Here is a 17004-nt window from a genome sequence, read left to right as displayed (position 1 = left end):
ATTTGCTTTAAGAAAAAAAGCAGGAACATGCCATTCCCATTTCTTTTCTTTTCTTTTTTTAAAAATAATCTTTATTAAGTTTTATTACAAATATGACAGAAAGAAGTAACGAACAAAAAAAAAGGGAAGTCAATAATGCATATGGATTGATATTCATACCAAGTAAAGTCATAGTGGTATTAGTATTATTGAAAAGCATAGAATATATAAAACATATAAAATATATAGTTGTATTACTATTATTGACAATAAAGAAGAAAGGGAAAGAAAAGAAAAAAGAAAAAAAGCATGAAAGGAAGGAAACGATAGAAAAGATAGAAGGAAAAAAGAGGGAAAAGGGGAAGAAGGTAACAAAGAGAGAAGGGATAGGAGGAAAAGATGGGGAAAGTTGGGGTAATAGAGTCCATCCAGCCATTGGCTAGGGTTTAGCTGTTGGCCAAATTACAGAGTATCTGCTTTAAGAAAGAAGGCAGGAATGTGCCATTCCCATTTCAAAATGACTTTGTAAAATAAAAGCCTGTTCAACATTTTCCAGAAAACATTTTTTTAAAAAATGTTTAAGGACATTGCTGTGAAAAGTGTATATAAAAGTTCTTAGAGAATTTTATAATAAAATAAGCAATGTCATTTGGCGGGACCCAGGAGAAGAGCCTTCTCTGTGGCAGCCCCGACCCTCTGGAACCAGCTCCCCCCAGATATCAGAGTTGCCCCCACCCTCCTTGCCTTAAAACCCACCTCTGTCGTCAGGCATGGGGGAATTGAAATTTCCCTTCCCCCTAGGCTTATAGAATTTATACATGGTATGTTTGTTTGTATGAGTGGTTCTTTAAATTGGGGGTTTTTTAGTTTGTCTTTTAATATTAGATTTGTTTACATTGTCTTTTTATATTGTTGTTAGCCGCCCCGAGTCTTCAGAGAGGGGTGGCATACAAATCTAATAAATACTAATACTAATACTAAAAGGGCTGGAGCGAATCCTGGAGATCATCTTAGAGATCCCAAGTTGATGATTACTAACAGTGCAGGATCTCTTACTGTAACTCATCTTCCAGATGTCAACCATTCAAATACATAAGGACGGCAGTCCTGATTCTTGGAGATCTGATCGGTTCCATAGATTCCAAGGCACAGGTGTATTTTGCAAAGAAAGCTAATAATGCATTAACAGGCAGAAAATGAAGCCCCTTCAGATTAAACACATTTTTCCAGTGCAAGTAATCTTTATACCCACGGGAACAAAAAAATATTTTCCTGATTACCATCTGATGGTGGCAATACACTCCCGCGTACACACATACTCCAGCAAGCAAGCTGAAAGATCCAAGCAAATATAAAGCTTTTCTGTGCTGCAAGACCAGAGATCCATTCTAAGAAGTCCTTTTCTGAAGCCCATACACACCTGACTGTTTAATGATTTCTCTCTCAGCAAAATACAATTTAGCCTCAGGTAAGTAGTGCTAGGATAGCTGTCACGAATGAGAAAGAAAGAAATCTAAATAAAGCATCATTTCATAATTAAGGTAAACGGGCGGGAGGAATAATGAAAAAATATTTTACTAAAGTGATTATGAGATATGATTTCAGAACAAGGGGAAGATTAACATGCAATAGAACTACCAAAATCTGGAAAGATTAACTGACATGTTTAGTAGTATTGTAGTTTATTTTTTTTAAAAAATATCAAGTTTCAATTCTTACCCAAATCACTTTTAAGTAAGAGTTGAAATTGGGATTTTTTATTTTCTATTATTTTCATTATTATTATTTTACATGAGGAAAGCACTGTGTGCTATATGGTGGAATAAAATCTGGGGGTTTTTTCTTCATTTTCTTTTTGTGGGGAATATTTATAGCTGATCTTACTTTCTACTTTTATTTGCAGAAAAGCATAGATGGCAAAGACAAATTGCACCTTGGTGTATGAATTCATCCTACTTGGATTTGCTGGGTCACCCAAATTACAGATTTTGCTCTTCATTTTCTTCCTCATCGTTTATTTCATCACCTTGGTAGGAAATTTTGGGATGTTTCTGTTAATCCAAATAGACTCTCGACTTCACACCCCCATGTACTTCTTCCTTAGTAACCTGTCATTATTTGACCTTTGCTATTCTTCTGTGGTCACCCCAAAGATGTTGATTGATTTTGTAACAGAGAGCAAGAGCATTTCCTTAAGCAAATGTGCAACGCAAATGTGGTTTTTTGCCTTCTTTGTGGCCGCTGAAGGTTATCTCTTAGCCTCCATGGGATACGATCGGTATGTAGCTATTTCTAATCCATTGCTTTATTCAGTTATGATGTCTAGGAAAGCCTGTCTGTTACTCTTAGTTCCACCTTGTTTTGCTGGACTATTAAATGCCATGACACATACAGTTATGACTTTCCAATTAACTTTCTGCAAGTCTGAGATCAATCATTTTTTCTGTGATATCCCTGCTGTCATATCCCTCTCCTGCTCTGACACACAAATCAACAAGATGGTCCTATTTCTCATGTCCTTCACTCTTGGCTCCCTCTGTATCGTTTTCATTGTTATCTCCTACATATATATATTTTGTGCCATCCTGAAGATCCGATCAGTGGAGGGCCAGCAGAAGGCTTTCTCCACCTGTTCCACCCACCTCACTGCTGTTTCCATCTTCTTTGTCACCCTCTTCTGTATATATGTGCGACCCAGCCGTAGCTTTCTAGCAGTCCAGGGAAAGGTGTTTTCTTTGTTTTATACAGTGGTCATCCCCATGTTAAACCCATTGATCTACAGCATAAGGAACAAGGAAGTACAAGATTCCATAAGGAGAGTGGTCAGAAGAAAAAGACTTCCATCAATCTTGAGCTAGTCTCCCTAAATGATGAATCTTTTTTCAAAAAGAAAAATAATGATTTAAATTGTATGAGTGCCTTTAAATTGTAAGCTGCCTAGAGTTGCCTCAACGAGATGGATGGCATAGAAGTTTAATAATAAATAAAATAAAATAAAATTTAGACCTTTTGCTTTTAAAATACAACAGGTAAAGTTTAAATAACTAAGATTGTGCAGAATATTTTTTTTTAATTTTGCAGTAGTTGCAAAACTATACTGTGGAATCAATAAAATTAATCCTAAAATTCTATGATTGCTAATTATTTTGTTGAAGCTAATATTTTTTTCACTTTTCTTATTTCACCACCCCCATATTAATAAACTGCAATATTTTCAGCACATACAGTTTTACATAATGTTCCATAAAGAATGTGGATCTCATCCTGGCAGGGAATGAAAATCTTTACCTGCCTAGAAACTACCGGTCTAAGGCAAATGTCTCCAATGTTGGCAGCTTTAAGACTTGTAGACTTCAACTCCCAGAATTCACCCGACTGGCTGAGGAATTCTAGGACCTGAAGTCCACAAGTCTTAAAGTTGCCAAGGTTGGAGACCCCAGATCTAGAGGAAAGAAATGTCCGCCTGTAAGAAGGCAATGGGAAGCCATATTTTTTTGTGATTGCCAAAAAAACCTGCATGGATGTATGGATTTTTACTCACGTATCCTCTGTCATGATGTTAAAGGTCAAGTGCAGCCCTCAGCTATCCCCCCCCATGTTGTTGTTTAGATTTATTGCTGTCTGTTATAAATATGTAAGATGCATGTGCCTGTTGTGGTTGGATCACAGCCAGATTTAGTTTAGTTTAGTTTAGTTTTATTAGATTTGTATGCCGCCCCTCTCCATAGACTCGGGGCGGCTCACAACAATAATAGTACAATATATAACAAATCTAATAATTAAAAGTCATTAAAAACCCCTTATTTAAAAAGAAACATACACACAAACATACCATGCATAAACTGTATAGGCCCAGGAGAGATGTATCATTCCCCCATGCCTGGCAGCAGAGGTGGGTTTTAACTCAAACTCAACCCAGACAAGACGGAGTGGCTGTGGGTCTTGCCTCCCAAGGACAATTCCATCTGTCTGTCCATTACCCTGGGGGGAGAATTATTGACCCCCTCAGAGAGGGTTCGCAACTTGGGCGTCCTCCTCGATCCACAGCTCACATTAGAGAAACACCTTTCAGCTGTGGCGAGGGGGGCGTTCGCCTGATGCACCAGTTGCGACCCTATTTGGACAGGGAGTCACTGCTCACAGTCACTCAAGCCCTCATCACCTCGAGGCTCGACTACTGTAACACTCTCTACATGGGGCTACCTTTGAAAAGTGTTCGGAAACTTCAGATTGTGCAGAATGCAGCTGCGAGAGCAATCATGGGCTTTCCCAAATATGCCCATGTCACACCAACACTCCACAGTCTGCATTGGTTGCCGATCAGTTTCCGGTCACAATTCAAAGTGTTGGTTATGACCTATAAAGCCCTTCATGGCACTGGACCAGATTACCTCAGGGACCGCCTTCTGCTGCATGAATCCCAGCGACCAGTTAGGTCCCACAAAGTGGGTCTTCTCTGGGTCCCATCAACCAAACAATGTCGCTTGGCGGGACCCAGGGGAAGAGCCTTCTCTGTGGTGGCCCTGGCCCTCTGGAACCAACTCCCCCCAGAGATTAGAATTGCCCCACCCTCCTTGCCTTTCGTAAACTGCCAGGGATGGGGGAACTGAGATACATTTTCCCCCTAGGCCTTTAAAATTTTATGCATGGTATGTCTGTATGTATGATTGGTTTTTATATAATGGGTTTTTAACTGTTTTTAGTATTGGATTATACTGTTTTGTTACTGTTGTTAGCTGCCCCGAGTCTGCGGAGAGGGGCGGCATACAAATCCAATAAATAAAATAAAAAATAAATAAATAAGAAGTTTACGAAAGGCAAGGAGGGTGGGGGCAGTTCTAATCTCCAGGGGGAGTTAGGGTGGAGCATCACTAGCAGCAGTGGCCTCTTCCTTCCCAAGGATTGGCCCATGGATTTCCACTGGTGCAAGACCAGAGATCCCTCCTAAGAAGTCCTTTTCTGTAGCCCATGCATACCTGACTGCTTAAGGATTTCTCTGTCAAGAGATCGGGTGGGGCATCACTAGCAGTGGTGGCTCTTTCTTCCCCAGGGGGTGGAGATGAATAGATGTGGCAGACCAGCATTGAGTTGATCCCAGTTTAGACTGTTTCTTAGAACCCACCCACCTGCCATGCACAGCAGCATCAAGTACGAGCTCACACATGAACCAATAGTAAAGGGTTTTAGAACTGCCGTTACTGTGGCAGACATATTCATCTTCCACCCATCCGGACTTGTTAGTCCGCTTTGGGAGAGAAACCTTTTGCTGGGGCTGCTGGGGCTCCTAAGAAAGGAATCTTTGGGTTAACTTCAGAGGGTTTGTCTTGTTTGGAGAGCTGGGTCAGAACACAGTGTCTGAACCTAGGTTTTCCTTGATTGACCCTTATCTACTTTCTGTCAGAGTTATTTTGAACTTGCTTTGGAAATGTGGAGGATACCAGTCTCTACACAGTTTCCTTAATAAAGACACTACAACAGGAAATTCTTCAGCAGGTTTTTTTATTTCTTCAGTAGTAGTAACAAAAACTATTTACTCTACACTATATTACAAAACAAACCACTATACCAAACACCTAAACACCCTATCCCAGCAAACTACACAGAACCATAACATAACATACCAAAACCACACCCATACAAAGGTGTATTACAATATCAGGTCATAGAACAGATTTCATCATTCTGTTGATGCACCATGACTCAGCATTCCTTCTACTTTACAGTAATTACAGCATTTCCATTGTACTTGCAACATTACCTCTCATTTAAATTTTGACACCCATTCTAATATTCAAGTGCAGTGATATATATAGTTCAGACTATTGTGTTTTACATCAGACAATGGCTTTGTTTATCCATTTGCAGTATTAAACTCTGATTCTATAGAACACAGTGTGATACCTCCATTTTGAATTCATTGTTTTACATTCTGGTACTTTACAGCAATATACTACTTCATTTTGGCTTTTAAATTTTCTGCTTCAGCCAAGTATATAAAGGTCTGTGAATCTTCAAACACAGTGATAGGTTTCACAATGTTTTCACCAAGATCCTTTAACAATAACTCACAACATGCTTTGGATAATGCTGCAAACTCCGATTCAGCTGTTGACAAACTTATGGAAGTCTGCTTTCTTAATTTCCAAACAAATGGCACATTTGCATATTTTATTACATAACCTGTACATAATTTCCTGTCTTCCAGACTCAAAAATGAACTATCATACAATGTAGCTCATTTCCTTGGTTAGTGTTATGCCGGGCTTCACGTTACAAGCCCCAATAAAGTCAGAAATGTAAATTCAAACACGCACGCTGTTGTAAAGTAAACAGAAAAGCCGTTTATCCAAAATAAAGCTGTGCACACACACTTTAAACTGAGCAAATTACAGATAACAGTCCTTGAAAGTTGCGAGAACTAAAACAAGCAAAGCAGATAAGAGCAGCTGTGGAAGCATCACAGCCAGACCTCTTCCAATCAGTCCACAAGTTTTTACTTAGCTGTGAAATATCCCCAAGAGTCTGTGAAAAACCAGGAACAAAATGCAAACACGACGTCTCCTTCTCCAAATGGATAATCTCCCACATGCACTTCCTGCAATGCTGGCAATTTAACAGCAGCCCCATTAGCCTAATTGCCTCAGCCACAGGTGTTCTCCCTTATATCCAACGATACCTACGCAGTTGGTCCCTTCTAGCTATGAGCCTGCACATTCTGGCATCTATCCACCGATCCTCCTCCTCCAAGTCCAATGACCCACTAATGGGGTCATTAACTAATGGGCTGGCTACATCCATCTCTCTATCTGATTCTTCATCTTCTTCCCCAGCATCTAACCTTGGCATGTAATCCTCACTATCCAAAACTGATGGCAGTAAGACAAGTCTCTGGGAACCTGAGGACTCTCCTAAGCCAACATCCAAATTCCCCGTTGCAGGAGCTGGCCCAGAGCCAAGCACAACACTTAGGTGAAATATTAAAACCATATTCTGAAGTACCTCTTGTTGTGATTCAGCCTGAGGCTCCTCAGGGACTGTCTGGAGCTCTGCGGGATCCATGCCCAGAGGAGGAGGACAGTGAACAGGAGGGGGGGGACCAGGCAGACGGGGGAGAGGAACGTCAGGAAGAGGAGGAGGGAGAGCAGCCTGAGACCCCCGGGGGGGCTCTCCCCAGCTAGTAGCCTGGATTCATTGGATGAAGACGCACAGGCTATAATAGACATGAAGCAGCGACGTGCAGCTCAAAGACGGGGCCAATTAGAAAGGTATTTCCATCCCTGAATTGGCAACAGCTGGGTTTGGATCAGCAGGCCCACCCTTACAGTCTTGTGGAGAGTTATCAACTAGGAGTCCTGTGACCTTGCTTAGATTCTCGGCGTCTCTGATCTTGGCTTGTGGCCTAGAAGTCTGGAAGACTTGGGGGAGGTGTGGGTTTTATTATCTCCAGCGTTGTTTTTGCCAGCAAGAATCCTGTTTTATTGCCTGGCCTTCATGAAACCTCTGTGAAGCTTCATAGTGTTCCTGTCTGTAAGAACAGTTTTTGTTACCTGTGTTTGCTTTGAAGTATATAAACTGCCTTTGCTTTTTACCAGTGTGTCTGGATACTCTTTTTGGTTGGGGTTGGCCTCTGGGGGGACCCAGACAGAACACCTCTTAAGTATCTTAATACTCTTTTAACACTCTTTTAATTCCTTACCAATCTCATATTGTTGACTTTGAAACTCTCCTACTCAACACAAACAGCATACAGTATAAGATATATCCGACCTTTTATAATTTGCTAGGTGTAAAAGACTGCCTATTACAGATCTATATAGATCTGGATATTCAAACATTTCATTATTACCTTTCTTGTGGAAATCGACACACATTGGAATTTTTACAGGTTTGGCATCTTTTAAATTTGATGCCCTACATGACTCTCCACTCCAACCAATCTAAATGCAGATGAAAAAAATTTGGCTGTGAAGAAAGACTTGACTAGACTTTTTTTCTTCCAAATTGCAAAGTAAGATTCCCTTGACTAAAGACAGAGTAACATTGACAAAACTTGTAGGCAAAGATATCTCTCACATGGTTTCACCTGGGGGTGAAATGCTCCCAGTTTGCTCATGATCACGATCGTAATGTTGGTTGTCAGAGAGCCATTCGCGAAGCTAGATCAAGGCTCCATCCACCCACCTGGACCGCACCATTTCAATTATTTTACCCTCCGTATACACACAAAATATTCTGTGCTAGGGTAAACGAACCCAAATGGTAGCTTCCAACTGGGTGGGCGGAGCCTTCCGCTGCCTTCATGATTGGCTCTCTGATGACCACCAGGCACAAACAAACCAGGAGCATTTCATCCCTGGTTTCACCCATTACATCTCAATCTCATCTCCATAATTAACCACCACCCGTGTTTTAAAGGAGAAAATCTTGCACAATGCTGAACTCCCTTAGGCAGAGGAGCCGCTTTAGCTGTTGGCCAAATTATGGAATATCTGCTTTAAGAAAGAAAGCAGGAATGTGCCCTTCCCATTTCAAAATGGCTTTGTAAAATAAAAACCTGTTCAACGTTTCCCAGAAAACATTTTTTAAAAAAAAAATGTTTAAGGACATTGGTGTGAAAAGTGTGTATAAAATTACTGAGAGAATTTCAGAATAAAAGGGCTGGAGGGGATCCCCTGGAGATCATCTTAGAGCAGTGTTTCCCAACCTTGGCAACTTGAAGATATCTGGACTTCAACTCCCAGAATTCCCCAGCCAGCGAATGCTGGCTGGGGAATTCTGGGAGTTGAAGTCCAGATATCTTCAAGTTGCCAAGGTTGGGAAACACTGTCTTAGAGATCCCAAGTTGGTGATTCCTAACATAATCTCTTACTATAACCCACTTTCTGTATGTCAACCATAAGGACAACTGTCCTGACTCTTTGAGATCTGACCTGTTCCACAGATTCCAAGGCAAAAAAAGCTAATAATGCACTAACAGGCAAAAATTGAAGCATCTTCAGATTAAACACGTTTTTCTCCGGTGCAAGTAATCTTTATACTCATGGGAACAAAAAAAAAATTGCTGGTTACCATCTGATGGTGGCAATACACTTCCCCACTCCACTCCAGCAAGCAAACTGAAAGACCCAAGCAAATATAAGGATGTCTTTTTGTGCTGCAAGACCAGATATCTATCCTAAGAAGTTTTTTCTGAAGCCCATGCATGACTGCTGGAGGCTTTCTCTCTCAGCAAAATACAATTTAGTCTCAGGTAAGAAGTGCTAGGATAGCTGTCAGCAATGAGAAATAAATAAATAAAGCATCATTTCATAATTGAGATAAATGGGCGGGGGGAATAATGCAAAATTATTGAATCAACATGATTATGAGATATGATTTCAGAACAAGGGGGAGATAAACAATAGAACTAACAAAATATGGAAAGGTTAACTGGCATGCTTAGTACGATAGTAGTCTGATTTTTAAAAAATCATCATTAAGTTTCAATTCTTTCTGAAATCATGTTTAAGTAAGAGATGAAATTTTTGTTTATTTTTAATTATATTTAATTTTTGCATGAGAAAAACATTGTGTGCTATCTGGGGGAATGAAACCTGTTTTGTCTTCATTGTTTCGGGGGAACATGTATAGCTGAACTTATTTTCTACATTTATTTGCAGGCAAGGATAAATGGCAAAGACAAATTGCACCTTAGTGTATGAATTCATACTACTTGGATTTGCTGGGTCACCCGAATTACAGATTGTGCTCTTCATTTTCTTCCTCATAATTTATTTCATTACCTTGCTGGGAAATTTTGGGATGTTCCTGTTAATCCAGATAGACTCTCGACTTCACACCCCCATGTACTTCTTCCTTAGTAACCTGTCATTGCTTGACTTTTGCTATTCTTCTGTGGTCACCCCAAAGATGTTGATAGATTTTGTAACAGAAAGCAAGAGCATTTCCTTAAGCAAATGTGCAGCGCAAATGTGGTTTTTTGCCTTCTTCGTGGCTGCTGAGGCTTATCTCTTAGCCTCCATGGCATATGATCGGTATGTAGCTATTTCTAATCCATTGCTTTATATGGTTATAATGTCTAGGAAAACCTGTCTGCTACTTTTAGTTCCACCTTGTTTTGCTGGACTATTAAATGCCATGACACATACAGTTATGACTTTCCAATTAACGTTCTGCAAATCCGAGATCAATCATTTTTTCTGTGATATCCCTGCTGTCATATCCCTCTCCTGCTCTGACACACAAATCAACAAAATGGTCCTTTTTTTCATGTCCTTCGCTCAGGGCTCCATCAGCGGCATTTTCATTGTTATCTCTTACATATATATTGTTTGTGCCATCCTGAAGATCCGGTCAGTGGAGGGTCAGCGGAAGGCTTTCTCCACCTGTTCCACCCACCTCACTGCTGTTTCCATCTTCTTCGTCACCCTCTTCTGTATATATGTGCGACCCACCCGTAGTTTTATACCAAACCAAGGCAAGCTGTTTTCTGTGTTTTATACAGTGGTCATCCCCATGTTAAACCCATTGATCTACAGCATAAGGAACAAGGAAGTACAAGCTTCCATAAGGAGAGTGATCAGAAGAAAAAGACTTCCATCAATCTTGAGCTAGTGCTGAATCTTTCTCCCAAAAGGAAAATAATGATTTAAATTGTATGAGTACCTTTAAATTATAATATGCCTAGAGTTGTGGCAACGAGATGGGGGGCATAGAGGTTTAATAATACATCAAATAAAATTTAGACTTTTTGCTTTTAAAATACAACAGGTAAGGTTTTAATAACTAAGATTGTGCAGAATATATTTTTTTATTTTGCAGTAGTTACATAACTATTTATTTATTATTTATTTATTTATTATTTGGATTTGTATGCCGCCCCTCTCCGAAAACTCGGGGCGGCTATACTGTGGAATCAATAAAGTTAATCCTAAAATTCTATGATTGCTAATTATTTTGTTGAAGCTAATATTTATTTCACTTTTCTTATTCCTCCACCCCCATATTAATGAACTGCAATATTTTCAGCACATACAGTTTTACATAATGTTCCATAAAGAATGTTGATCTCATCCTGCCAGGGATTCACAGTCTTTACCTGCCTAAAAACCACCAGTCTGGGGCAAGAGTCTCCAACTTGGCAACTTTTAGACTTGTGGACTTCAACTCCCAGAATTCCTCAGCCAGTTGGGACTCTTGGCTAGCCTGTCAAAAATGTTTCATGGAAGAAGGCAAGAAAACTGCTTGGATTTTGACTCAATGTATCCTCTGTCATGATGTTCAAAAGTCAAGTGCCACCCTCAGCTATTCCCCCGTCCCTCACAATCTGGCTTTTGCTTGGATTTATTATTCACTTTTAGAAATATGTCATTTGCATATGCCTATGGTCAAGTTGGTCAAGATGGGAGAAAGGTCCTGCAGAATCATTCATTCATTCTATTTTTTAATTTTCACTTGAGACCACTGGCGGGAGGGGATTTCAGTTAAGAAGCTTGTATCTAACTGTTGCCCATCTGTGTTTTGTGAAACGCTTCTGCTGTGGCCTCAACTACATAGTCTCTCTGGAGAATCCACTGATCTCCATACTGAGGTAACCTTAAATTTTACCTGGGGTGTTTAACTGCCCCCCCCCCCAATAATAGAAAAGATATTGCTCTAGATCAGTTTTTTCCAACCTTTTGTCTTCAGGGGAACCCTTTGGTACCGTCAGATTTCTGGTGGAACCTGTTCCATGTACCGGTACTGTTTATGTCCCTTCAAGGCGAGCCCCCAATTTTTTTCAATCTAAAAACTACAGGATGTTTTGTTTTTAATTTTCTTTTGTTAATATCTGATTGGCTATAGAAGGTTTTCTTGGTTTATAGAAAAATGTGTGAAGAAAGGAAAGAAGCACTTTGGCACAATGGTTAATAAGTTAGAAATATAATTGGTGTTGTACTTTTTGAAGGAACATTAAGGAGGGAATTTAATTAAAAGAAAATATAATAATAATAATAATAATTTATTAGATTTGTATGCCGCCCCTCTCCGAAGACTCGGGGCGGCTCACAACACGATAAAAACAGTAATATATGTAACTAGATGACAAAATTATAGAAAAAAAAACTTTTGCAACTTTTTTGATGATTGATATTAGTTACTAACAAAATACTGCATTTTATTCATGGAAAATTGGATGGTACACTGTATTCGTAAGTAGAGTAGTGCCTTTACTTATGAATTTAATTCGTTCCATGACCAGGTTCGTAAGTAGAAACCTTCATAAGTAGAAGCAATTTTTACCATGGGAATCCATGTAAAAGCAAATAATACATGCAAACACATTAGGAAAATCCACAACTTTAAGACTTTAAAAAAAAGGTGGCAAACTGAGGAAGCAGTTGGTGAGAGGGGATTTCCCCATCTCCCTGCAAAATGTGTCCATGGGAGCCCCAGCCATCCATCACCCGCCACCCCATCCTGCCAGAAGCCCGCTTGGTCTATAAATGGCATGGGGGAAATGTATGCACAATCTCAGTCCAGCAATTTTTATTTTGGATTGTTACTTGACCAAAGCCAGGTGTGGGGAAGGGTGGAACTTTCAGCTCCTGGACAGAGCCCGGAGCTGCTGCCTTCCCACCTGGCTGCATTGCCGGTCTCCCAACCACCCACCCTCAGCCAACAGCACCCACCCTGCCCACTCCAAAAGTCGCACAGAGGCCCCCTGGGAGCCCAGCAGAGAGGAGGCGGCAGAGGGGCGTCATCTCTGCACCCAGGAAAGAAGACAGCAGGCCACCCTCAGAAGAAACAACCGAGATGAAGCTCTTGCTGGTGGACCTGGGCTGCATGGGGGAGGCAGCTGGAGGCTGGGCCCCCTGCCCTGCCAACCCATCCTGGCAGCAGCTCAAGCCCCTGCTCTGCCCCACCCTGCCAACCCATCCTGGCAGTGGGGGCTCCCGGGTGGCCTTGGTGCAGCTTTTGGAGCAGGCAGGGTGGGCTTGTTGGCTGAGGGTGGGGGGGAGACGAGCAAGGCAGCAGGGTGGGAAGGCAGTGGCTCTGGGTTTTCCTGCCTGTCCAGGAGCCGAAAGTTCCACCGCTCCCCACATTTTTGCAGCGAGATGGAGAAATCCTCTCTCGCCCACCACTTCTTCCACTCACCTCTGAAGGGATGGGGAGGTAGAGTCCCCACACAGAAAAGCCTTGTTCCAGTTCCCTTGCAATCCTCAGAGCCTGCAAACTTAAAAGCGCTTGTTTTAGCCACTGCTCGCAGCAGCGGCAGCTGAGAGAGGAGTCAGGGTTCATAGGTAGAAAATGCTTCAGAAGTAGAGGCAAAAAAATCTTAAACACCAGGTTTGTATCTCAAAAAGTTCATCAATAGAGGCATTTGTAGATAGAGGTACCACTGTATGTTGAGAGAAAAGTTTTTTAAAAATTCCCCCCAAAAAATCCTTCCTTCTTCCATCCCTCCACCCTCCATTCATTTCATTCTTCCTCCTTCCTTCCTTGTTCCCTCCATTTCTCTTTCCTTCCTTCCTTCCTTCCTTCCTTCCTTCCTTCCTTCCTTGTTCGCTCCATTTCTCCTTCCTTCCTTCCATTCTTCCTTTCTTCCTTGTTCCCTCCATTTCTCCTTTCTTTCTTTCTTCCTTCCTTCCCTCCCTCCTTCCATCCTCTCCACTTCTCTCTTTCCCTCCCTCTCTTTCCCTTTTCTTTCTTTCTCTCCACTTCACTCTCTCTCTCTCTCTTTTCCCTCTTTTTCCTCTCTCTCATTCTTTCCCTCCAGGTCTCTCTCATTTCTGTGTACTTCTCCCTCTCCCCCTTCTCTCTCTCTCATTTGTTTTTCCTCTGTTTTTGTTCTCATTTCTCTCACTTTCATTTCTTTTTTTCTCTCTCTTTTCTCTTCCTCTTCCTTTTTCTTTCTCTCTCTTCCCCTCTCATTTGTTTCCCTCTTCTCCATCTCCCATTCTCTCTCTCTCTCAATCTTTCTCTCATTTCTCTCTCCCTTCTCTCTTATTTGCCTCTTTTTCTCTCTCCCTTATTCTTTCCCTCCATCATTTTCTCATTTCTCTCTCTTTCTCCCTTTCTCTCTCTCATTCCCTCCCCTTCTCACTCCCCCCCCTTTACCTCATGTAGCCAGCAGCAGTGTATAGAAGGGGGAAGAAAATGTGGACATCGCTCAGGTCCTTTCAGCCCGGGGATGGTGGGCAGGGGCTCCCTGCACCTCTTCTTCTCAGGGCGGCACCCATGCCAAAAAGAAACAGTGAATGGAGGATTGGCAGGAGTGGGCATGGTCCAGAGAGCCAGAGCAGCTGGGTGGCACGGAGCTCTGACCCGACAGCTTGGTTGCTGGTTGCAGTTGCTGGGTGGGGAGAAGCAGTATTTGAAAATGGTGTGTGGGAGTTTATTTTTGGGTGGGCGGCTGCATGGTCGTGCACCTTAAAGGGAACAGTGTCCCTGAATAAGCATTCTGGGAGGAGGAGGGGGAGGAGGCAACAGCGAAGTAAGGTGGAGGGGGCGGCGAGGGCTGCTTCTGCTCCTGGTAATTTTTTTTTCTCATTAAGTTGTGGGACCCCTGACTGGCCCTTGCAGAACTCTTGGATTCTGCAGAACACCAGTTGAAAAACATTGCCCTAGATACAATCAGAGACACCCACTAAATATTCTGCCAGTGATGCTCTCAATGGATCCCATTCAGGGAGTGGGGTCAGCATTGCCTTTGAAAAGTGTTCGGAAACTTCAGATCGTGCAGAACGCAGCCGCGAGAGCCATCGTGGGGCTTCCAAGATTTGCCCATGTTTCTTCAACACTCTGTGGCTTGCATTGGCTGCCGATCAGTTTCCAGTCACAATTCAAAGTGTTGGTCATGACCTTTAAAGCCCTACATGGCATTGGACCAGATTACCTCCGGAACTGCCTGCTACCGCACGAATCCCAGCGACCGATAAGGTCCCACAGAGTTGGCCTTCTCCGGGTCCCATCGACTAAACAATGTCGTTTGGCAGGCCCCAAGGGAAGAGCCTTCTTTGTGGCGGCCCCGGCCCTCTGGAACCAACTCCCCCCAGAGATTAGAATTGCCCCCATCCTCCTGTCTTTCATAAACTACTCAAGACTCATTTATAACGCCAGGCATGGGGGAGTTGAGATATTCCTTCCCCCTAGGCCATTACAAGTTATGCATGGTATGTTCGTGTGTGTGTTTGGTTTTATAAATAAGGGTTTTTAGTTGTTTTATTATTGGATTGTCACATGTTGTTTTTATCATTGTTGTTAGCCGCCCTGAGTCTACGGAGAGGGGTGGCATACAAATCCAATAAATTATTAAAATTATTATAAATTATTGAACTGATTAAGCACTTTATGTTGGTGCAGGTCTACCTCTTTCCTCCTGACCTTCAAGAACTGGAGCTCCAGGGAGTACCCAGCTTGGAGATATGGACCACTCCAACAAGATTTTCTTTCGCATAGTCAGTGTGTTGTGACCTGTCATCCACCGGCCCCTCACCAACTGAATCAGAAGAACAGTTAGGGTCAGCATCAAGGCAACCCAAGAGCTCTGGGGAGAGAGATGATATGGAGCTGGCAGAGAGAGAGGCAGAGCCTGGACCATCCATCATCGCTCAGATGTAGTCAACAGCCTCCAGGTTTGGAGCTATTTGATGAGAAAGAGGAGGAACAGCTGGGTCCAGTGCTCTGATATGCAAATAGGCAGAAGGCAGAGAAGAGGAGAGCAGTGGAAAGGCGTGAGCCAATCCTGGGGAAGGAAGAGCTGCTAGCGACGCCCCACCCTATCTCTGGGGATAAAAGGTAGGGTACGGAGATGAATAAGTGTGTCAAACCAGCACCTGGTTCAGACTGGTTCTTAGAACTGGTAACGCTGGTGGCAAGAGGCTCTGCCAACCCATCTAGAATGCACAGAAATGTATTACCACATGTGGTGGAAGTGTCCAGAAGCAGAAAAATGCTGGGCTATGATTAGAAATTGGTTGAAAGAGATTCTAAATTATGAACTAGAACTAAAACTGGAAGGGATCCCCTTGAGATCATCTTAGAGATCCCAAGTTGGAGATTCCTAACAATCTTACTGTAACCCACCTTTCGTATGTCAACCATTGAAATAAATAAGGACAGCTGTCCTGACTCTTGGAGATCTGGCCTGTTCCACAGATTCCAAGGCACAGGTGTGTTTTGCAAAGATGGCTAATATTGCACTAACAGGAAGGAACTGAAGCACCTTCAAATTAAATACATTTTTTCCAGTGCAAGTAATCTTTATACTCATGGGAACAAAAATAATAATTGCTGGTTACCACCTAATGGTGGCAATACACTCCCACATGCACACACTCCAGCAAGCAAGCTGAAAGACCCAAGCAAATATAAAGATGGCTTTCTGTGCTGCAAGACCAGAGATCCATTCTAAGAGGTCCTTTTTTGAAGCCCATACACACCTGACTGCTTAATGATTTCTCTCTCAGAAAAATACAATTTAGTCTCAGGTAAGAAGTGCTAGGATAGCTGTCAGGAACAAGAAAGAAAGAAATCTAAATAAAGCATTGTTTCATAATTGAAGTGAATGGGCAGGGGGAATAATGCAAAATTATTGCACTAAAAGGGATTATGAAATATGATTCCAGAACAAGAGGAAGATAAATATATAATAGAACTACCAAAATCAGGAAAGGTAACTGGCATGTTTAGTAGTATTTTATTTATTAATTTTAATTCTATGCCTCTCCGAAGACTTGAGGCGGCTTATAACATATAAAAATCCAGTAAAAAACAGTATTAATAGTTTGTTTTACTTCCTTGGTAAAAAAAATGTAGTCTTTTTAAAAAAATATCAAGTTTCAATTTTACCCAAATCATTTTTTAAGTAAGAGTTGAAATTGGGATTTTTTTTTATTTTGTATTATTTTTATTATTGTTATTTTGCATGAGAAAACTACTGGGTTCTATATGGGCGAATGAAATCTGTTTTTTCTTCATTCTTTTTGTGGGGAACATTTGAAGCTGAACTTACTTTATACTTTTATTTGCAGAAAAGGATAG

At 41.6% G+C, this 17004-nt stretch overlaps 2 protein-coding genes across 2 annotated transcripts; both read left to right on the top strand.

Annotated features, from left to right (window-relative positions):
- The first annotated feature begins 1892 nt into the window (after positions 1-1892).
- LOC139165097 (olfactory receptor 5G9-like) lies at positions 1893-2837 on the top strand. The gene has a single exon (XM_070748079.1). It carries the CDS (start codon positions 1893-1895, stop codon positions 2835-2837), a length of 945 nt encoding a protein of 314 aa, XP_070604180.1.
- Positions 2838-9648: 6811 nt separating this feature from the next.
- LOC139165033 (olfactory receptor 5G9-like) lies at positions 9649-10593 on the top strand. Its single transcript, XM_070747950.1, has one exon. The coding sequence runs from the start codon at positions 9649-9651 to the stop codon at positions 10591-10593; it is 945 nt and encodes a 314-aa protein (XP_070604051.1).
- Positions 10594-17004: the final 6411 nt, after the last annotated feature.

The sequence above is a fragment of the Erythrolamprus reginae genome, chromosome 1 (assembly GCF_031021105.1).
Source record: "Erythrolamprus reginae isolate rEryReg1 chromosome 1, rEryReg1.hap1, whole genome shotgun sequence".
Taxonomy (NCBI): Eukaryota; Metazoa; Chordata; class Lepidosauria; order Squamata; family Dipsadidae; genus Erythrolamprus; species Erythrolamprus reginae.
The sequence above is the reverse complement of the archived record's forward strand: the minus strand, read 5'-3'. Positions and strand labels throughout refer to the sequence as shown.